Source organism: Hippopotamus amphibius, chromosome 2 (genome assembly GCF_030028045.1).
Source record: "Hippopotamus amphibius kiboko isolate mHipAmp2 chromosome 2, mHipAmp2.hap2, whole genome shotgun sequence".
NCBI lineage: Eukaryota > Metazoa > Chordata > Mammalia > Artiodactyla > Hippopotamidae > Hippopotamus > Hippopotamus amphibius.
In genome coordinates, this window is record NC_080187.1 from 186,540,350 (window position 1) to 186,563,539 (window position 23,190).

The 23,190-nt window shown below is 47.6% G+C and overlaps 1 protein-coding gene across 1 annotated transcript; it reads right to left on the minus strand.

Moving 5' to 3' along the window:
* Window positions 1-1,906: 1,906 nt before the first annotated feature.
* Window positions 1,907-19,560, minus strand: EPB42 (erythrocyte membrane protein band 4.2). The gene is made up of 13 exons (XM_057723120.1): window positions 19,406-19,560; window positions 17,924-18,109; window positions 17,081-17,311; window positions 14,106-14,224; window positions 13,292-13,396; window positions 12,220-12,397; window positions 11,456-11,594; window positions 11,056-11,159; window positions 10,083-10,325; window positions 8,773-9,072; window positions 5,895-6,049; window positions 4,612-4,745; window positions 1,907-2,756 (listed from the first exon to the last, which is right to left on the minus strand). The coding sequence occupies exons 1-13, from the start codon at window positions 19,413-19,415 to the stop codon at window positions 2,594-2,596; spliced, it is 2,067 nt and encodes a 688-aa protein (XP_057579103.1). The 5' UTR covers window positions 19,416-19,560; the 3' UTR covers window positions 1,907-2,593.
* Window positions 19,561-23,190: the final 3,630 nt, after the last annotated feature.

Here is a 23,190-nt window from a genome sequence, read left to right on the forward strand (position 1 = left end):
ATAAACAGATGGAGAAATATACCATATTCTTGGATTGGAAGAGTCAATATTGTCAAAATGACTATACTACCCAAAGCAATCTACAGATTCAATGCAATCCCTATCAAGTTACCAATGGCATTCTTCATAGAATTAGAACAAAAAATTTTACAATTTATATGGAAATATAAAAGACCCTGAAGAGTCAAAGCAATCTTGAGAAAGAAAAAAGGAGCCATAGGAATCAGGTGCCCCAACTTCAGACTATAATACAAAGCTACAGTAATCAAGACAGTATGGTACTGGCACAAAAACAGATATATAGATTAATGGTACAGGATAGAAAGCCCAGAGATAAAGCCACACACATATGGTCACCTAATTTATGACAAAGGAGGCAAGAACATATAATGGAGAAAAGACAGCCTCTTCAATAAGTGGTGCTGGGAAAATTGGTCAGCTACACGTAAACGAATGTAGTTAGAACACTCCCTGACACCATACACAAAAATAAACTCAAAGTGGATTAAAGACCTAAATGTAAGATGGGACAATATAAATCTCTTAGAGGAAAACATAGGCAGAACACTCTATGACATAAACCACAGCAACATCCTTTTTGACCTACCTCCCAGAATAATGGAAAGAGAAACAAAAATAAACAAATGGAACCTAATGAAACTTAAAAGCTTTTGCACAGCGAAGGAAACCATAAACATGACAAAAAGACAATCCTCAGAATGGGAGAAAATATTTATAAATGAAACAACTGACAGAGGATTAACCTCCAAAATACACAAACAGCTCATGCAGCTCAATATCAAAAAACAACCAAACAACCCAACCCAAAAATGGGCAGAAGACCTAAACAGACATTTCTCCAAGGATGACACACAGATTGCCAACAAACACATGAAAAGATGCTCAACATCACTAATCATTACAGAAATGCAAATTAAAACCACAATGAGGTATCACCTCACACAGGTCAGAATGGCCATCATCAAAAAATCTAGAAACAATAAATTCTGGAAAGGGTGTGGAGAAAAGGGAACCCTCCTGCACTGTTGGTGGGAATATAAATTGATACAGCCACTATGCAGAACAGTATGGAGTTTCCTTAAGAAACTAAAAATAGAACTACCATTTGACCCAGCAATCCCACTACTGGGCACGTACCCAGAGAAAGCCATAATCCAAAAAGATACATGTACTACAATGTTCATTGCAGCATTATTTACAATAGCCAGGACATGGAAGCAACCTAGCTGTCCATCAACAGATGAATGGATAAAGAAGATGTGGCACATATATACAATGGAATATTACTCAGACATTAAAAGGAATGAAATTGCGTTACCTGTAGAGAGGTGAAGGGACTTAGAGTCTGTCATACAGAGTGAAGTAAATCACAAAGAGAAAAACAAATACCATATGCTAATGCATATGCATGGAATCTAGAAAAATGGTACTGATGAACCTATGGCAGGTCAGGAATAGAGATGTAGACATAGAAAATGGACTTGAGGACACAGTGGGAAAGGGGAAGCTGGGACGAAGTGAGCGAGTAGCATTGACATAGATACACTGCGAAATGTAAAATAGATAGCTAGTGGGAAGCTGCTGCAGAGCACAGTGAGATCAGCTTGATGCTTTGTGACGACCTAGAGGGGTGGGATGGGGAGGGTGGGAGGGAGGCTCACAAGGGAGGGGATATGGGGATATATGTATACATATAGCTGATTGACTTTGTTGTACAGCAGAAGCTAACACAATATCATAAAGCAATTATACTCCAATAAAGAAAAAAATAAAATAAAAAAAGAAAAGGAACTAAAATCAAACCGAGAGTATCAAAGCAACAAAATGTAAACAAAAACAATTGTAACTTTGTACAAAAGGAGTCCAGTTCTTTTATCTTTTTTTATAGGTTGTATTTTCTTTATACTTAATAATTATGTATTTATCTACTGGATCAAATTTATGTTATTAACATCAGACTTAATTGTGGGATATTTAATATTTAATAATATTTAACTCTAATAAGGACTTATCTGTAGCTGAATCTAGAAGATCATTCTGCACTCAGGTCTTATGCTGTATATTTTATAACTTTCTTCAGTCATCTTTGGATCTTTAAGAATGGTCAGGGGTGACACTGATCAGTGTATTCCTAGGATTACCTAAAGATCTTATTTTTAGTTAATATTGTCCCATTTCATCAGAAATACAAGAATGACTTAAATGTTAGATTCTTTTCCTTACCTAGAAATTAATGTATGTATTAGTGAACAGTAAATGGTTAGGAAAAACCCTGAACTCAAAAATCCGAATTTACTTATCTGAGTACCTTTACAAAGGCATCTTTTTATTCCTGAAGCCCAGTAGTTTCTGTTCTAAGATAACTAGTCTTCATGGGTGCCTTAAGCTGGGGTGAGAGACATGAATGTCTTTTCTATTGATTTCTGGGAATCTAGTTTTGTCCTTGGTCACTCTTCTGCTCAACCTGAACAGAGATTCATTTGTCTGATAAGCAGTTTCTCTTCCCAGCACATTTAGTTTTAGATTGTATACTCAAGAGGTTGTTGGGGAGAGAGATTCCAGAGCTGGGAGTTTAAGCTGGAGGTTCAGGGGCCACCACAGTGACACTTCTGAAGTTGGTTAGGTTCTGGAACATGTTGCAGTCCATTTCCACAGTGAGCCTCTGGAGCCCCACCTGCATCGGTGTGAACTCGAGTTGGGTGTGCAAGGTGTTTCCAGGCTGCACCGAACTTAATCTGAAATAAAGGAAAAGGCAGGTCCTAATTCTGTGCCAGGGTCATTGCTTTGCTGATCCCAGTGACTCTGATCCTTACCTGCTTAAAGAGGTGGACCCTGAAGAAATAGACATCCAAGTACCTTGCTGTTAAAACAGAGGAAGTTTGAAGGGGATGGAAGGCAGGAACCTCCTATGGTGAGCAGTTGTATGTTTGAGAAGAGAAACTTCCTGTTCTAAGGGCTTCCGGATGCATCTGTTGTTTCTTTTATCACCTGTGACTTCAGTCTGGTCCTGTTCTTGGTAATAGTCTGTTTGGGAGAGCTACGGTTTTGGAAGCCTCACCGCTAACTGCAGTGGGTGCAGTGGGCATACTGAGATGTCAATATCTCAACAGGTGGTGTTTGCAGCCCCATCAGCAACCTCCTAGTCTGCCTGTGGACTTTCTTATGGTGACTGAGGGAACGGTGCAGGTTTCTTCTGAGGAGCTGTGCCCCACAGTTGCTCTGGGAGACCACAAAATGTGGTTAAATGTTGGCAGTCCCTCCTCTCAACTTACGGGCAAGAGTGACTCACTGAGTTTCTTGAGGCTGAGGCAGTGGCTCAACAACCAGACAACCTGTCAGGGACCTCAGAGGTGGTAGGAGTAGGCATTGTGAACTCTAAACTGTATGTGTGTATTCAGTGGAGGATGCCGTGGACATCATGAGAGAAGGAGCAGTAATGAGCAAAGATACTTGCAACACTAAAACCAACAAGGCACTAATAACCTCGACTATAAAAGTGTTTGTATGTATATATATACACACATATATACATGCACACAAATCAACAAGGAAAAAAGGCAGGAACCCCAAAAGAAAAGAGTGCAAAGTTAATAACAAACTATAGAGAGGAGGAGATGGAAAAGGTTAGTAAACATATGAAAAGTTGCAAATTAAAACAATAATGAGATATACCTTATTCCCGTTAGACTGGAAAGGAAGAGAAAGCTGGGTATCGCCAAGACTGGAGGAATGGTAGGACTATAGAAACTGTCCAGTACTGCTGGAGGGAGTTGTAGACTCTTGCAGCCATTCCCCAAGCCAATCTAATAGCATGTGGTCAAACCAGGTCATATCCTATGTCTCAGCAACTCCATTCCTGCTTGTATTTCCACCCCTTCCCCGCCTCCCCAAAACATAAATTTTCAAGCAAGTATATAAGGGGACATGTGTATTTATGGTGTCCAAGAGTTGGAGGCACTGTGGAGTGGTGTGGTAGGAAGTGGGGGATGTACATGATGGAGTAATATATAGCAGAAGCAATGGACTTGACATGTGGATGGACTGTAAAAACAGTTCTGAGTGAAAAGTAAGAAAAAGAATTAGACATAACACCATTTATATAAGTTAAAAATACCTGAAGCATCAGTACTCATTTTACATATACTAAAAAAAGATATGAAGAGTGGTGGTGGGACTGGGAGTAGGATATAACAGTAAAGGGGAATGTGTAAATAAACAAACTTTGTATTGTGGTGTCACTAGTAGAATGCACCTCTCTGGCTACGCTGAGAGGCAGCCTACCTTCCCTCGTGATGTTCCCTCTCACCCAGCCCAAACCCCCTCGCCTGCATTCACCAGCAATACCCAGGCTCTCCCTGCGTGACCAGGGCCACAGCCAGGGTCAGATGCCCAAGAGGCACAGAGCCTCCCTCACTCCTGTGCCCACACTGGTGGCCCCAGGATGAGAGAGGCCCTGATCCTTTAGTTCAGTTCAGGTGGGTATTTGCTCTGTATCCACAGATACGGCAAAAGACAGTCATCAATCTTGGGTCCCTGCCTTTCTGACCAATTGAGATGTTTCTGTGGGATGGGAAGCTTGTGGTCTCTTACCTGAAGCTCTTCTCTCTGTAAATAAGCCCCCTTCCGAAGACGGAGATCACACAGTCCTTCATGGGAGCATCTAAGGAGTTATGGATGCTGACCGAGACTGTAAGGGGCTGATGTTGCTCTGCTGTCTCTGGCATCTGTGGGAGATACCAAGAGCACAGAGCTGCAGTCACTCCTTCCCTTCCTGGCCACCTTCCCTGAACCCTCCTCGGTTACTCTCCTCCCTCTGCCATCCTCACCCAAACTCCACAACTGACTTCTCTAACTCTCTACCTGGTCTTCCTGCATTTACTCTCACCCTTGATCCATCACTGACCACCTCTGATGGTACCTTTCCTTCACTTAGAAACCTTGGCGGTTTTCCCATTGTCCAGAAATCAGCTTCGGTTGGCATTCGGAGAACTTCATGGTCTGACCCCAAACTACCCCCAGGCTCATCTGTTCTTCCTCTGACTATAAGACATGCCAGCCTCTTTGGGCACTTTCCCAGCCCCAACACACCCCTCAGGCGCCCTTCCTTTGGGGCCTCTTTACTCAGTCTCTCTCTGCAAGGGCCTCCCCCCACCTCTGCATTGAAAGCTTACCCCTTTTTTCAAGGCCCAACACAAATGCCCCTCCTCCACGAAGTCGTCCCCAAACCCACCAGCTGGAATTAATCCCCTTTACTTCACTTGTCCCAGAAGTAAAGGGGATTTGTACTTCTATTAAAGCGCTGACATAAAAGACCACACGTATGTCTCCCTTGCCCAACTACAACTTCCTCCAGGGCAGAGACCAGGTCACATTCATTTTTGTCTGGGTAGACATGTGGGAAGAGGACTGGACCCAGAGCCCTAAGCCTCCAAAATGTCCCATTTTTATGATTTTGGGCATAATGCTCTCTGGGACTCTTTCTTCATCTGAGTAACGGGAACAGCTCCACCTTCCAGGGCTTTTGTATTAAAAGAAGTGAAAGAGGTGAAAATGCACTGGCACATATACAAAGTGCTAAATAAACATAGGCTATTTTTATTTAGCATTTTAATACCCTGTAAGTACGGAGGCAGCAGCTGGGAAGACCACAGTTTTAGAAACCTTTACTCAATCTAAATTAAGTTGGAAGATTTAAACCTTAATAGCATACATAAGAAACCATCTCTTTCAAGAGAAGGTGCTCTCAACCCAGCATTTCCTGGTATTTCTTCAGCACGATCACCTGCTCTGAAGCTTGAGGGGCTCAGTTCTTTCTGAAACAGGTACCTGAGTAGCAGCAAATGCCAGTGATTTGGGGAAGGACTGGTGCCTACCTCGATGGTAAGCTGTGGTCTGCAAATGGCGATGTCCTGCTGATCAAAGCAGGTAAGGCTGGAGTGCGTTGCCATGGCGGTGAGTCTGAGGAAGCTATTCTCTGGAGGGTTTTGTTCAAAATTGGAGAAGGACAGGAAGATGGAAATATTCTCAGCTGAAACACATGACAGGTGGAGTCAGTGCCCAGGGGTGTGTGCATGTGCCCCAGAAATAAGCAGTAGTTTCACACACGATGCAAAGGAGTCAGGACCTCACTGAGGCCAGATAGATGCTTCATTCCTCACAGCAATGTTAGAATTGAACTCACTCAAGAACCCACCCATGACCATCATCATCACCACCACTAACACTCTTGGTGGACCGCCTCCACAGGGCTGTGGAATGGGCCCTGTGAACTAGAACATGTGAAGCTCTTGGAGCCTCAGTTTCCTTGTCTAATAATAAGGCCTACCTGGCGGGAAGGCTTGTGGTTCATGAGACAGTTGTGAAGTGCTGGTCTTAGAAGTGCCACCCAGCAGTGGCTGAATATGGGCTTGCTTAGTCCCCTCCCATTCTCTGCTTCTGCTCTTTCCCTTCTGCAGAGAAAAGGAAGCCATCCTTCGTCCTTGAGGATTCTGCTCAAGCTCATGCTCTCATTCCCAAACTTCAGACATAGACATCTACCTCTGCTGTCAGCCCCCCACCCCGAAAATGAGGTATCCCCCCACCCAAGTCCAGTCCTTTGCTTTTTAAATCACTGCCCCATCCTGACCCCACTGCTGCTTAGCTGTGTAACTTTGGGCAAATTATTTAACTCTCTGTGTCTCAGTCTCCTCATCTGTAAAGTGGGGATAATAATGGTTCCTGCCTCATAAGGTCGTTATGAGGATAAGTGAGATAATGTATACAGAACACTTAACACCATGTTTGCCAAAAATAAGTGCTCAATAAATGTGAGCTATAATTATTCTAGTTGCCTTTCATTTCCCCAAGGGTTGCACCATCAATTATAACCCATCACTTCTGAGGCTTCCATCTTTTTCTCTCTGATGATTCTGCCTCAGCATGTATGCAGGTTCTGCTCTCTCTCATCTTAAAAGAAAATAACCTTCTCCCCAGTGTCCCTGGCTGACTACCACCCAGCTTCCCTTCTTTTTCCATCCATTTTTCCAGGAAGGACTGCATACCTTGTCTCACCTCCCCAGCTCTCAATCTGTTTAAGCCCCAGGAGTCTGGCCTTTGCTACTGCTTCTCTGTAAGACTGCTCTGTCAGTGGATGCTCATCAGCCTTGACCTCTTGTGGCCTCTCTGCTGACCTTGCTGGGTGCCCCCTTCCTCTCTTTGACTTCTCAAGCCTCTCATTCTGCTCTCTCCCTGACAGCTCCCTACCTGCTGGTGCTGCCTGGGTTTCCTCCTCACCCTCTTGTCTTCTCAGTCCTCCCCCCACTACCCTCATCCTCATCCAGGCCTTTATTTTGAATACCAGGTTTAGGTTTCCAGCTGTCTACTGGCTTGGATGTCTTACGGGCTTTCAAATCCAACATGCCACAAACAGAACTCATCATCTTTCTCCCCAAACCTGCTCCTCCCCATTTGCCCTATTCTAGAGGCTCACCCAAACTGGAAGCACCCTCTCCCCACATACACAAGTTCAATCTAGCCTACCTCTTTAATATGACTTCATTTGAAAAGTGCTGTGAGTTTAGTCTGTTCTTCTTTTCTTGGCTTGATTATTACAAAAACTTCCAACCTCTAATTCAGTGATTGTCGACATTGGATGTTAGAATCATATGGGAAGCTTTATAAAACAATCCCAGTGCCAGGCCACACCCCCAAATCAATTATAGCAGACTCTAACAGTGAGGCCCAGGCATCAGTATTTTTAAAGTTCCCCAGGTAATTCAATGTGCAGTCAAGTTTGAGAACCATGACTCTAATATGACTCTTTCTATTCCATTCTGCCGGAAGTTCTTTTTTTAAAATGAATTTCTGATCACATTGACTCCCCTGGTAAAACCTTCCACCAGCTCCCATTGCCCAGAGGACAAAACCCAAACTCCCGAGCGGGATCTACAAGCGCCTTCATAATCTGGCCCTGCCCAGCTCTCACACCCCTCCCCCACCCCACCCCACCCCTCCCACCCTTGGAAAGGGAACAGGGTGGAGAGACTGGAGGCCGGTTTGGAGGCTGCTGCAATCGTGTAGGCAAGTTCTATCCCACTGATTCTCTTGTCTGCACACTGGAATCACCCAAAGACTTTAAAACTTTTTTGATGTTTGGGTCAAACCATAGAGTTTCTGACTTAATTGGTCTGGGGTGCAGGTTGAGCATCAAACTCCCCTAGGTGGTTCTGATGTGCAGCAAAGTTGGAGAACAATTGCTCTAGTCCAGGGAGTTTCAACCCTGGAACAACACAGGGAGTTTTGAAAAAATACCAGTGCCTGGATCCCATCCCAGATCAATTAAATGAGAATCTCAAGGAGGAGGAAGAACCTGGGCACATGACCCTTCTGCCTGCAATGCCCATGACTCATTTTTCTGTCTGACACTGTCTGACTCATCCTTTAAGACCCAGGGTGGCCCGATTTACCTGGGGCAAACTGCTCCAGCCTGGGTGAGAAGCTAACCCGCCATTGTACTCTGTTTACCTTATCAAACACGTCTTACACTGCTCCATGGTTGGTTTACTTATATGGCTACAATCAGAATTGTGGGTTTTTTTCCTGTGTGAAGCTCAATAAATACGTGTTGAATGAAAGAGAGAGGGAGAGAGAGAGACAGCGTGAGCGCACACCAGCAGCTGGGTGCCATCTCTTCAGATCTGCAGGGAGTGCTGCCTGCCCTGAGTGGGAGCTGGGTTTGTGGAGTGTCTGGGAAGGGGGGCCGTAGAGAGTTACCTGAGTTGGCACTGAGTGTAAGGACATGCTTCTTCCTCCAGAGCTTGGCAGCAAGGATGCCATTGTAGTACACTGCCTGCAGCCCAATTGCCAGTTGCACTTCCTTCTCATGGTCACTGTGGTTTACCAAGCTCACAGAGAACTGGACATTCTCTCCCAGGGCGAGGGAGCTGGGTGCTTCCAAGAAGAGATGTAGAAAATCATCAGTCTCGAGACTAGGAGGATGGATGCCATTGTCTTTGCCGTGTTTCTTTCTGCTTTCCTGGACCTTCACCAGCACCTCTTCTTCTTGAGGAGATCCTGAAGAATGGAATAAACAAAGCAGGCCTCTTACCCAGTCGGTGTAGACCCTTCTAATAAAAGCCCGGGGTTAAGGTTCATTTACCCACTGCTGTTCAAGTGCCAAAGCCACAAGAGCTTTGCAAACCTCTAGGGCCATATTTAGCTAAAAAAAAATCTGTGTTAGATAGACCCACCACAGGTCCAGTGTGTCTCTTCCAAGTACTCAAGAATCAAGTTCTTCAAGTGCTATGAATTTGCCCCTTGAATGGTGGGAGAGCTAGTTTCTGTACAGGTTGCAGGGACTTGAATCTTCCTAAGTGAGGGAGTTTGGACTTATTCCAAGGGCAATGGAGGCCATGAAATATTCTGGAGCAGGAATATTCTGTAATTGTAATAATGGAAATGGAATAATGATGGGGATGTTGGAGGCGGGGGTCCAGTTAGCCTGCTGCAATACTATAGACAAGAGATGATGAGGTCCTGGATGACCTACAGGCAATGGGGAAGGAGACGAGGAGACGGGTGTGAGAGTACAGTGGGGCGGTGACGGGGGAGGCTCAAGGACAGTGCAAGCCTTCTTGTTTGGACAGATGGGTGGAGAGTGCAGCAGTGGGATCAAAAACAGGTCCGGGGGCAATGGATGAGAGCGGAAGAGAGAAAACATCTCCTGGCAGCTGGGCTTGGTATTAAGTGTCCTGTTTGATAGTAGTGGTTCTCAACTGGGAGCAATTGTGCCCCCAGGGGACATCTGGGAATGTCAGGAGACATTTCTGGTTGTCGCAACTGGTGGCAGCGGTTGAGGGGGGAGCTGGTATCTAGTGGATAGAGGCCAAGAGTGCTGCAGAATGTCCTGTGGTGCACAGTCCCCACAATAAAGTCAGCCAGTCCAAAATGTGAATAACATCAAACAGGGTTGAGAAATCCTGTTTTATGTGATGGGGAAAGGACGGCACCTCTCTCTGGCCTGTATGTGTTTGGCCCAGTCCCTTCACTCTGTTGCTGTTTCCGGGCCCTCCTCTGCTCAGTACCTTCAGGATACTTGTAGTTCTGTGTGATGTCCTCACAGCGGTCACAGTCCACACCCTTGGTGCTGATGTTGTTGCCAACATACTTAGTGTTGGAGTCAGTCAGCTCCAGTGTTCCATCCTTATGGCACTTCCAGACCACACACAAGGCGTTTATTGAGGCAAAAATGTCCAATACTGCAGGGGTCAGCCCCAGTGTCCCCTCCTTGACTGCTCTGACCGGGACCAGATCACAGGACTCCAGGACTGAGGGAAAGAAAGGTCTGTGAGTGAGAGGAATCACACCCAGGTCCCATTCTATGCCCTATTGTCCCTCCCCTGGGACCAAGGTCAGAGGTGGGCACCAGGCAGGGTTTCTGAGAGGGCACTGCTGTGGTGAAACTGAGGTGACAATACTTTTCGGTCATGGCCTATGGCAGGAGCCCTCTCAGAAACAAGACAGGTAAGAACCGCAGAGGTACAGAGTACATGGGAGTTCCTAAGCCAGCTTGACTACAGACATGATAGGAATAGGTTGCCTTTGCTGAGCACTTCCTATGTGCCAGGCTCTGTGACAGTGCTGTTCCTAGGAAAGGAAGAGCCATCCTTCCATGACTTTTGAAGATTCCTTCTCCAAGCTTGAGCCTATCCTGATACCCTCTTGGTCCACATCCAGAACCTCAGAAGTCCCACTCTACAAGCTGTCTGAAGACCCTCTGCCCTTCCATGAGACTCAGCTCCCTCATCTGTTTCTCTGAGGGGAGCTAGTGTCCCCGGGGCCTTGGGGCCAAGATGGCTAACGCTTTTGTTCCCTTGAGCCCGTGGGCATCAGGTCAGCATTCTGCTGGCCACAGTCATTCCTGCCACGCCTCCTGTTTTAGGGGAGGCACACCCCCTTTGGACCACCTGCTGCCCCCGTTTCCTCTCCGAAGGACTCCTCGTGCTCATGCAGCTCTGTGCAGCCAAGGGTGGTCCTGGGCCCACCCCCAGGCTTTACCTCCAACTCCATTAGGAGCCCTTGGGTACAGAATCTGCCATCCGTCATAACCCTGGGGCAGAGCAGGCCGGGCCATCCAGCACTCCGTGGAAGTCTGGAAGATCCTGACAGTAACAAAAGGAGCAATTCAAGGGGGATAAAAACAGTCCCGGAGCAGTCCTAGAAATGACAGTGTTGTTGCTATGGGGATGGGAAGACGACGCTGTGTAGGAGTGGTAGCAACACTCCCCGGAAAGGGTGTGCACTCCACAACTCACCCTGACCATCAGCATCCTGCCTGCAGGAGTCTTGAAGGCCCACTCTCAGCAGGGCCACTTGGGTTGGGGGGTTCCCATGGGTGACAACCCACAGGTTTAGAGCCCTTCCAGGTCTGGGACTGCATCCCCTTTGGGCTTCTCACCAGATTCTGCCTCTGCGGCCTTCTCCATTCTGAAGCCCCTCCTCATCGTAGAACTCGTCTATGAGCAGGTCCCCGCCGGTGCCCTGGGCCGAGGTGAACGTGGTAACGACGCGGGCAGGGATTCCCAGGCCTCGCAGCACTGCACGGACAGGGACAGAGGGTCAGGGCACCAGAGAGGCCTGGGATGTAGGGGGTGGGGTATACGGCTAGCGTTTTCAGTATCTACTCTGGACACTGGACACTTTCACTGGCTTAGATGCCAGGTGACATTGTGTAAACAGAAGGGGAACAGGCACCAGAAAGTTAGAACTGACAGTAGCCGGACCCGGGCCACATGAAGGCCGAGAAATGAGGTCCGAAACATACAGCAGGCAAAGCACACAGCAGAGGGAGGCTTCCTGGACGTACAGCAGAGCACTGGGGTTTGCTTCCCTGGGGCAGGGGCAGGGAGAAGTGAGTCTGAGAGCAGAGCTCGCCAGATGGGCCCAACTTTGTTGGCGGGGGAAAAGGAGCAGAAGCTTGTAGGCAGGAGCTGCTCGGGATAAGCAGCCGGCTTCTTGGCCAGATGGTGCACCGGAAGCAGCTATGGGTGTGATGGAGGTGGAGCCATGCTGCAGAGTGGAGGCAGTGCCTGCCTTTGGAGATTCCCCCCCACCCCCCCACCCCCCGACCTGGGGGGTGGGGCGTAACTCAAGAAGCAGGGCAGACACGCTGCGCTGTCGCCAAGGTGACGTGTGGGGGCAGCAGGCAAGCCTGCTTTGTACCTGTGCAAGCAACGGCAGCCAGCACCCAGGCCTGACCATCATACACGGGCCTCCCCCGGCCCCTGAGCCACTGCCGCAGGATGGGCGTGCTGCCCCGGCGTTTGTTCAGCAAGGCCCTTTCCTTGGTGGTCTGGAGCTGCGGGGTGGGCAGGACACGCTGCTCCTTGAGAGTGTACAGCTGTTTGGGGAAACGTGTGGATGTTTATGTGGGTGGGTAAGGAGGGCTCATCACAGTTCTCCAAGTGTGGCGAACAGATCACCTGCGTGGGAATCACCTGGAACTTGTTAAACCTGCATGTTCCTGGGCAGTGAAAGCGCTGAGTCCTAACCACTGGACTGCCAGGCAATTCCTGGGAATCCTCTTTTTAACGAGTCTTCCAGAAGCAGGGCTTCACGGACCATAGTGAAAAACAAAGCTCAGGACACAAGAGCTGCAGGAGGGCTGCCCCTGGCTGGGGCGCTTTCACTGCTCCTTCACCTGCTGGCTCCAATTCCTTGTGAGTGTTTGCACCTGGGACCTCGAGGCCCATGCATCCCAAGCTTCCTTCTCCTCTCAGGCCGGCCCTGTCCCTCACCACCTCTTTAGAGGGGCAGATGGAGCCACACGAGGAAATGGGGAATATGTTAGTCCTGTGAGACGACTTTTAAAGACAACAGGAAAGCAGCACTTCATGAGAATAATTTAAAAACGAGTACAGGTTCCTTGGACCACCGTAACAGCAAACACCGGGTAAGATGGACCTGAGCCCCTTCCTCCCAGGGACCTAAGCCCCCAGGTTGGGCTGGGGGTGGGGAGGCAAGGGAGGGGGAGCGCTCCAAGGAAATCCAGGCCAGTTTTAGTCCTCGCTGGGTTGTGTCCTGAGGGATGACACCTCCCTGTCCTGTTCTCTCCCCTGTGGGTGCTACTGTCTGCCCCTCCTCACTCAGAACCTTCTCCAGGGACTGTTCCCCACACCCTGGGAGGAGGGGACCATTTGCGATTTGAAGGTTTCCAGAGGCTGTAGAGGTGGGGCAACTTTGTGAGAGGGCTGCCGTCTCATCTCCTCCCCCTCCTGACCCCGTCCTTACTCACCAAGGCACCCAAGATGCGGGCCACGTGCACAGGGTTGCCCCACTTCTCCACCTGCTTGTCCACACGCAGTAAGTCCAGGCTGAGGTCGATGACATCCTCCTCAAACTATAAGGACCACGCAGGGCCACGATGGAGGATGTGCAGGTCAGGCACTCCTCCCACAAGTCAACCCCGTCCCCTCGTCCTTCTCCAGCCTCAGGCTCCGTTCCTTCCTGCCTTGTGCCCTCAGGAATTCTGGCTTTCCCCCCACCCCTGGGGCCCCCTGGTCTCTGTGTCTGGCACTCCAGCCCTTTGCCACTTCTGTTGTCTGACTCCTGACAGTATGAGCTCTTGAGCACGAGGGCTGTGTCGAGTCTTTCCTTTCCATTGTTTTTCATGTAATTTGCTCCCACTGCTCCTCACAGGGCAGCCTCGTGTGGGCAGATAAGATGGCAGCTCCTGCTCCTGAGGAGCCCGGGCTTAGGAGTGAGGGGGACATGTGGCCACTCAGGCTACAGATCTCAGCAACGTGGCCAGGGCTCTAGGAGAGACACCAACACAGGGAGCCCAGTGGAGAGAGTCACTTTGCCTCTAGGGGCTGGGGACGGCTTTCAGAAGGCCTTAAAAGATGGGTAGGAGTTTTCCAGGGGATAAGGGAAGTTGTGGAGAATGATATGATGTGGCCCTGAGGGAAGAGAGGTACCACATGGCTGAAACTGCATAAAGAAATGGCCTCATGATCAGGGGATTTTGGACCTGCCCACTCTGTTTGACGTGAGTACTGAAGGTTATGGGGCAATCACTGTCCCCCAGCCTTCCCCGGAGGCCCCTGTACCTGGCCAAAATCCCAAGGCTCAGCCTGGATGCAGTCAGCTGTGCCCAGGAAGATGAGGCCATTCTGGTTCAGCAAGTATTCCCTGCGTTGAGCTTCATTCGCCAGGAACACAGCATCCTCTGGAGAGAAGCAGGCAGGAGTGAGGGTCTGTGTGATGCTAGGCCTGCCCTCCACTTCCAGGCCTCTGCCCTCCATGCTCAGGTGCGATTCTGCTGTAGGCCTTCCCTTCAGCTCCAGGCTTGATGGGGATTGAGGAGGAACCCCTCTTTTCACCCTCCACTGGGACCCAGCCTCCTCTCTGGTAAGAGTGGAGAAGGGGGTCCGAGTCCCTGTATCAGCCACAGTGGCCTTCACGGTCAGCCAGAAGACAGGAGCAAGCCAACCTTAAAAGGTCTACTGCTTCCCAAAGATATTTGCAGCCAGAGTACTACTGAACCAAGAGAATTTGACAACAGCCCAGGGAGCTTCCCAAGGGGACTGTTATGTCTCTCTCACAAGTTCAACCAAAAAAAAAAAAATGTTTCAGAAAAAGCAGTGAAACATGTTGACAGGCATGAGCAGAAAGGAAGACAAGCAGGGTCAGAGGGACTGGTGGGGCTGTGTGGAGCGGTAGCGGAGCATTGCTTTCCACCTGGGGTATCCAAGTGGGTCTAGGACTTCTGTGGTCTCTCCCCACTGCTGTCCTCATCCAAGGTTGGGCTGGGGATCATGAGGAGGGTGGGGGCTTTAAGGAGGCCATTGCCTACTCTAGGAAGCTGGGAGCAGCAGGGGGACCTGATCTGCTTGCCGAATGTCTCTCTCTGCCTGGTGCTGGGGGTGAAGTGGGGGCTTGTTAGACTAGTTCCTGGGGACTAGAAAGAGAAGAGGATTTCCAAACCATCCCTTCAGGCATCCAACTGGGATGAGGGTACTCAAAGTAACAGAAGGATGGGATATTAGAAATCAGGAAGCCCTGAAAAACCTGGGACAGAAAATCACAGAACTCCGTGCCCAAGGAGCCCTGGGCCCCTGCCCCTCCATCCCGAGTGCTGTCTGTGAAGTCAGCTGGACATCATTTCTTTGGAAATCGCTTCAAACTGAGGTGTTTGGCCCCAGGCTCTGCAGGCTCTGGGAAGCACATTATCAGGGAATAGGTAGCACACCCACTTCTCTGCTTGGGTGCAGCTCCCCCTTTATAAAGTTCCCTCTTTATGAATAAAGACTCTAACTTTCATTATAGGATGTAAAATTTCCTTTCGAATCCAGGAAAGCCCCATTTCCAAGTATGCCAAGATGAGACTGAGTCCCAGATAATCTCTGAAAATCTCTTGCCTCCCAGATAAGCAGTGCCAACAACTCACCCCTGGCCAGACAGACACCCCCCCCCCCCCCCCCCCCATAGAGAGGCCTTCCCTACACAGGTCCCTACAAGCCAGGCATGGAGGCAGGATTCCTGACACAGAGTCAAGACTTTGAGCTCCCTTTGAACCAAGCACTGTCCCAGAACTGTCTTTGCTGGGTCTTTGCTCGGGCTGTCAGGGTCTAGCTCTGGATGTGGGCTCAGAGTCAGGGAGGCAGGCACACAAAAGGCTCAGTTTTGGAGGGAAATGGCTTGAGGGTCTTTCTGTCCGTGTGCGGAGAGACGTGGAGCCTCCCCCAGCTGCAGAGGCCCTGAGTCCACACTCACCCACGTGAGGCAAGGGCACCTCAGTGGACACTAGTTCCCATCCATTGTTCCACCTGCCAAACCCCTTGGAGCAGGAGCAAAGGGCCTGAACTGAGGACGGACAGGGCCACTGGAAGGAGGGGGTACTGGGCAAGAGACGTGGAGACAGGCAGCTCACTGGGATTCAGGTGCCATATGGAAAGGGCATCAGGAACGGGGGCCCAGGGCTGCAGGAGCCTGGTGAGGTTTCTTCTGCTTCCCCTTGTTCTCAGCGCTGCCTCGTAATGAGGCCCCATCAGGCTGGCAGTAAACGCGTGAAAGGAAAAGGCTTGTCTGCAGTAGCAAGGACAGGCAAGCAGGAAGAAACTGTTTTCTAGTCCCCCAAACAACTGTTCAGGGAGCCCAAAGGATTAAGGTAGGGGGTGGCAGATTCAAAAGGGAAGACAGACTCAGTCTTCAGAATGGGAAGGAAGAGGAGGTGTTCTCTCGGCTCCCGTTTGGGGCACATCAACCATGTCTGATGACTTTTCTAGATGAAATAGTCCTGACAGCTAGAGCTGAGCTTTGCCAGAGGTGGCCACTACTTGGGCCTCGGGAGGCCACCTGACCCTAGGAAAGTCCACCCAGAGGCTGCTGAGCTAGGGACGCTGGCTGTTTGATTCGCTGCGCCAGGTGGATACTTGGACGAGTCAGTGGGAGAGAACCCAGCAGTCTGTAGTAAGGACAGAACTGACAAGTGGAGAAAAGCAGAGAGCGCAGAAAGGAAGATTCACTGTGAAGTTAAAGCTGAAGCTTTGGGCCCCTCACCAGCACAGACCCCTACCAGCCCAGGGAGGTGTCTTAGCTATTCAAAATTCTGTGTTCTTTTTCTTAAAGAGGGTCCCCCAAATTATATAAATCTCAGGTCCTGCAAAACCTGGATTCACCCTGGAGACAGACTATGGGAGCCCAGGGAGGGAACAGAGAAGCTTGGCCCTCAGGTTGCCTCTCTTCCTGAAGTGCTTTCCAGCTCTAGGCCCCTGTGCTCTTATAATGGAGGGTAGTTCTCCTAGGGTCATCTCAGTGAGTCTCAGCTGCTGTAACCAAATAGCTTGAGCCAGCACCAGACAAGCCTCTGCTCTCAGTGGGAAGCCCTGGGCTGCTTCTGCCGAGGTGACACCAAGACAGCACCCTGGGTCTGAGAGGCCATTCCTCCAGGGAGCAGGCACCACAGTAGCTGAGTGCTGGTGCTGCCCTAGAGGGAGCTGTCCTCTGGGGCCTGGGACAGTCGCGCCCCAGCTCCAGGACCTTGAGTCCTGTGCAGCTCAGGCTGGTCCAGGTCCAAACTCACCTCGACCCCAGGGGTTAAAGAGCAGTGTGAACTGGCCCAGGCGTTCCTTCCTGCCTGAGACCTGTAGCAGGAGTAAGTAGTGGCCAAAGACAGCGTCTGCGGGTGTGGTCACAGAGATAGTCCAGGACTGGTCATCTCTCTCCTCCACCCTCGCACTCCACCACTTCTGGTTCCCCAGACTGGAAATTGGGAACGTGGCTTGGGTCCCATTGGCCTCGGAAGGCTGCTCTCCTGCAGTTACACAGATATGAATTGGTCATTTGGGCCTTTTTGCCACAACTCAGAGTAACAAACTGAAGTATCACAAAGATGGAGCAAGTGAAAATTAGATTTGGAGGAGAATGAAAGCAGCCCATCCAGGAACGGGAGGCGGTAAAGGGTGATGGGAAAGCACAGGTCCTCAGCGCCCATGGACCTACATTTAGAAAAGGTTCATAGTGTATAACATGGGGTAGTAATAATACCTCCTTCATAGGGCTGATGTGAGGTCTTAATGAGATATTGCATGTAAAGCCTTTGGCTCAATATCTGACATGTAGTACAGATTCAGCAAGTAGTAGCAATTAAATGTTACGTTTAGCCTAGATTAAATGCCATTCAGGCTTTTCTACAAAACTGATAATATGTATGCAACAAAGGAACCCCTTAGTGATACTGTGGTTGAGCAACTTCTGGATCATAATTGGTGCTACTTATTATGCATGTTATCTCATCCTCACCGTCCCTGCCGGTGGGCAGGACTTCTTGAGGCCTAGGTGCAGTGTGAGCTGTTTGCTCCTTGGTGGGCAAGAGAAAGAACCCCCCAGTCCTGCTCCCAAAGGGGTCAAGGCCTGACCCACTCACCAGTTTGTGCAACGAGGGCTACCTTATTCAGCGTATGCAAATATGTGGTGACTGGAGCCCAGAAATGCAGGCTGATGGTGAAGGGCTGCCCCCTCCTCACGATGAGGCGCTGGGAGCTGATGTCATTGGTGTGGTGCTCTGCGTTGTTTCTTGTTGCCTGAAAGTCGCAGCTCTTGATCCCCAGGCCTATTGTGGAAAGAAAGAAACCATGGGGACTAGGTAAATGTGGCAACATCAGTAAAAGCAGAGACCCTGGAGTCAGAGACCAGGGTTTAAATCTTTGGCTCAACTTGCTTAGTAACTGTGCCATCTCAGGCAAGTAACTTAACTGCTCTGAGCCTCCATTTCCTCTTCCTTAGAATAATCATTCCTCCTTGAAGGGTTGTAGAAAGCAAATGAGGTAATTGTATATAATATGCTTGGGACCGTGCCAGACACGTAGTAAGTCCTACATAGTAAGTCCCTGTTACCATTATTAATAAGAGCAATGCTTGTTCTCATTTTTGACCCCCCCACCCCGCCTTTCTGGTTCCAATCCAAAAGCAATAAATAAAATCCAGAATTTTGCTCACCCCTACTCATTTTTTTTTCTAGGAACACAATCAGATAATTTTTAGGGCTGGTTTTGAAATCACTGAGTCCAATTCTTTTGTTTCATAGGTTAGAAGAGTAAATAAGGCCCAGAGAGTAGAACCAACTCACTCAAGATCGCAAGTGGCTCTTTCATCTAAAGGCTCATAAAACCCATGGTACCATGCAGCCCAGAAGAACCCTACAAGGAGGGAGCCTGTGAGTATCATGACATTCTCTCAGCAATTCCCACTTTACAACGAGAACTTGTAAATGTGCTAACAAGAGGCCCCTGAGATTTCTGCATCCTCTGCTTCTGCCTGTTTCCTAGCTCGGTGTCTGCCTCTGCCCCTTTTAGTTGGATTCTCTGACTCCTACCTCCTTTCTCTCCCATTTAGCTTTGATGGAGCACAGCCCAGTGAGAAAAGCCATGTTAGGATGATCCTGGGTTAAAGAATATAAATCTGTTTAACCACCATCACCATCTTATCACCATTATCACGACTATAACCAATTTACCACCAACAACCTACTCTATTGCCATTCCATAGCCATGCTCCCAGTACCATCACCACCACAGTACCCATCACCACTTCCCACCATAACCCACTTCCATCATCTCCACTGCTGCCAGCACCAACGACTACCCTCCCCACCAGTCACACAACCATTACCTATACTACCACCAGCACCCACTACCAGCCCCTCCACCATCAGCAGTGCCCATTTACTATCCCCCCACCATAGCCCTACCACTATCACCTCCATCACCATCAGCACCCACTACCACCTGCCACCATGGTCACAACATCATCACCTCCACCACCATCCTGCTTCTTTTAATGAAACCATGTAATGATGGAGGAGCCATTGAGAGCCCAACAAGCCCTGTGAAGAGGTGGCTTGGCTCACCTTGTCCCATGGCTGCAGGCTGCACTTATCCACTTGGCTATAGGAAATGCCTGTCTTGAACTGTGGCTCTGAGCTCCCTCTCTGAATTTGTCTTCCAGACAGAAAATGATGAAGGCACTTTTGTTGGCTTAAGAATCTGTAAATAGTGGAATTTCTTTCTGCTCCACCTGCACGCTTCCCCACATGTTTGTCTCTTCTGCTCCTTCCCCTCTGTATCTCTTGGACCAGCTGCTGGGAGTTCCCCTTTCTCATTTTATCTCTTGTGCCAGGAGGCCCAGATAGGCGTATATGTGGCAGGCTGGAGTGGGGGGTGGAGTAGGGGAAGATCTGCCAGTTGGAGAAGCCCAGGTAAACTTCTGAGTCTCTTGCTTCAGTGGCCTCAAGAGACCCTCAGAGACGTTACCTGGATGACACTGGAAGACTCTGGAAGGAGGCCCATATCCAACTCCAAATTCAGGCCCCAAACATATCACGGGCTGCAAGTTGTTAGATGTTCATGGGCCATTCTGATAGTATAAAGAGAGAACACGTGTGTCTAGGACTCATCTGTGTGAAAGAGATTAGCGGGGAGAATTTGTTGGTGAAAAATAAATGTCCTAAAAGCAGAAGCAAGGGCTCTGGTTCTTCCAAGCCTGATGGGTTTGGGACACTCTACCTGAGAAGGTTTGGAACTCTGTTGGGACTTAGGGCCTACCTATGTCTTTCCTATTTCTACTTGTTTAATCAACAAGGAAATGACACAGGGGAGGATCTCCTATTTGGGCCTCTTTGGCCTCCCAGGTTTTATCTGGGCTTCTGAGACTGTGTCACAAGAAGCTCTCTCAGGCACAGCTGGACTGGCGTGCATATATATGGCATATCTATAGAAGGATATAAAAGAAACTGCAAAGACCATTGGTTGCCTGTGGGGAGGGGAGCTGGGGAATGGGATAAGAATGTGATTTTCCTGCTGTTTACTGTTTTTTGTTTGCTTGTTTTTAATATTTATTTATTTGGCTGTGCCAGGTCTTAGTTGCAGCATGTGGGGTCTTTAGTTGCAGCATGCAGGATCTTTTAGTTTCCACATATGGGTTCTTAGTTGTGGCATGCGGGATCTAGTTCCCTGACTGGAGAGTGAACCCGGGCCCCCTGCATTGGAAGTATGGAGTCTTAACTGCTGGACCACCAGGGAAGTCCCTGATTACTGGTTTATAGTTTTCAAACTTTGAACTATTATCCATTTGAAGAACCTCATTATGCAAAAAAAAGATATTACTTTTCACTCCCACCAAAAAGAGATTTTTCATGAGAAATGAAGAGGTAAATTTTTTCATTATTTGAAGGTGATATGATTTTCCCGGCAAAATGTGAATCTACTAAAAAATGATTAAAAGAGATAAGTTGATTTAGTAAGCTGATCTTAAGTTTAATGCATTCCCAATAAAAATGCTAATACGTTTTTTCTCTGAAACTGAAAAAGCTGATTCTAAGGTTCAAAAGGAAATTTCTAAAAGATCTAAAATATGATCTAAAAAGATCTAAATTTTAAAGATCTAAAAAATGTCTCATTAGAAATGTAGAATGGCTGGGCTTCCTAAATATTAAAACATATTATGACAGTGCTGTAATTGAAAAAACATGTAAACCAAAATGTATGCATTAAGTACGTTCTAAATGTGGCACTTTGAATCAGTGGGGATGATAAGGATTCATTAGTAAATGGTTTGGGGATAATTAGTTTCTCCAAATAAAGTTTGTTTTCTACTTTGCACTATACACCACAATAAATTCCAGATGGATCAAAACTTTAAATGTAAAAAATTACATCCTAAAAGTCTCAGGAGAAAAGATGAGACTTATTTTCAAGTCAGCATGGGGAAGGCCTTTAAAGCTTTACACAAACCCCAGAAGCCACCACAAAGAAAAGATTGATAAATTTGATTCCTTAACAATTTTTACATAGAAAAATGTGTACACAAAGTTAAAAATATACAACAAGCTGGGAAAAATCTTTGAAGCTCATATCACAAAGGGTTACTTTCCTTAATGTAAAAGGTGCTTGCAAATTAAATAACAAAAGAATAACATATCAAGAGAAAAATAGATGAAGGGCATAATGGATAATTCACAGAAAAGGAAATTCAAATCTCTTCAATATATGAAAAGATGTCCAGCCTCATTTAATATAAATGCTAAATAGAACCACCCCAGGATATAGTTTTTCTCACCTATCAGATTGGCAAAGATAAAACAGTTTGACAACTTTCTCAGTTAGTGATGGTTTGGGGAAATAGCTACTCTCTCATTGTACTGGTAGGAGTTTAAATGGTGCAGCTTTATGGAGGGAGATAAGGTAATATCTACCAAAACTTTAAATATTTATACTTTTGAATCAGCTATTCCACTTCTAGATGCTTAATCATGCAAATAACCAAATGTGTAAAATGAAACTTAGACAAGTATATGCATTGCACTGGTAGTTATAATAGCAAAATTTTGGCAATTACCTAAATATCCATAAATAAGGTACTGGATAGATAAATTATGAGACATGCATTTAATAGAACACTATACGAGTGTGAAGAATGAAGTGGCCCTATATAAACTGATATGGGACAATCTCCAAGCTATACTGTTAAATGAAATGAGCAAGGTATAGAACACTGTGAACAGTATGCTACCTTTGTATAAAGGTGTGTGCATGGGGAGAAAATATATAAATTTGCTTACGTTTACATAGAATGTTTCTGGAAAGTTGCTGCTTCTATATAGGAAAATTCAGTGCCTGGGAGTAAGGCTTTTTTCTTTGTATCATTTAGTATCTTTGTATCACAGGAATATGTGTTAATATTTAAAAAAACAGAAAAAACCCCCCAAACTTGCAGGGGTAAGAAAAGGCTGACCAGAAGACTGTTTTCACCACTGTGAGCCCCCTACCTGGAAGGGCAACACGGGAGTTGTGGGTTGGCTTCCCTTTTGGGGTTCCACTTCTGGCACTAGCAAAGAGAATCTTCTCTTTCCTGATACAGTTCCCACGGAGCTTCACAAATATCCACTCTGGCAGTATTTCCATTGGGCCACTCTTAGAGAAGCCTGTGATGAGACAGATACTACTGTGTTTTGGTGGAGCTGGGGAAAGGCGAGTGGGAAATGTGAGGAGGATGTAGGCAGGAGCGATCAGAAAGGTCTGCCCTGCTTCCTCCTCCACCCATGCCTTTCAATGCCCCAGCCTCTGGCAGAACAAGAAACTTTCAACCGGTGTGTACCCAAGAAGGATTCATTTATTCATGTGTGACACAAATATTTATTGAGCACTGTTGTGATTTTGGAACTGTATTAGGCACTGGTAATACAGTAATAAATTAGCTAGGTGTGTCCCTGCCACCAAGGAGTTTATATTCCAGCAGGGGCAAACAGACAGTATTAAGTGCTTACACCAGTAATTATTTACTTGCCATTGTGACAAGTGCTATAAAAGAGAAGTTCTGAGTTCTAGGACCTAGATATGGAAGTCAAGGAAAGCTTCCCTAAGAAAGTGATACTTAAGCTGAGAAACTGGAAGGATAAATAGTGAGCTAGGCAGTGGGACATAGGGTGGGGTGGGAGGAGCCAGAACAGCATGAGCAAAGGCCCTGAGGCAGTGAGCAATTGAAGGAATGCCATGGGACTGGAGCACAGATTGCAATGGGGAGAAGTAAGGGAAGGGCTCCTCTTGCAGAGTTGAGTTAAGGATTTTTAATTTTATCCTCAGATCACTTGGGAGCTATTGAATGGTATTTTAAGCAAGGGCATAACACAATCAGATT

Coding starts and splice junctions, on each gene's coding strand:
- EPB42 (XM_057723120.1), bottom strand. Junction 9,073..10,082: donor GAACTACAAGTATCCTGAAG/GTACTGAGCAGA, acceptor TCCATTCTTCAG/GATCTCCTCAAGAAGAAGAG. Junction 4,746..5,894: donor GACCACAGCTTACCATCGAG/GTAGGCACCAGT, acceptor TATCTCCCACAG/ATGCCAGAGACAGCAGAGCA.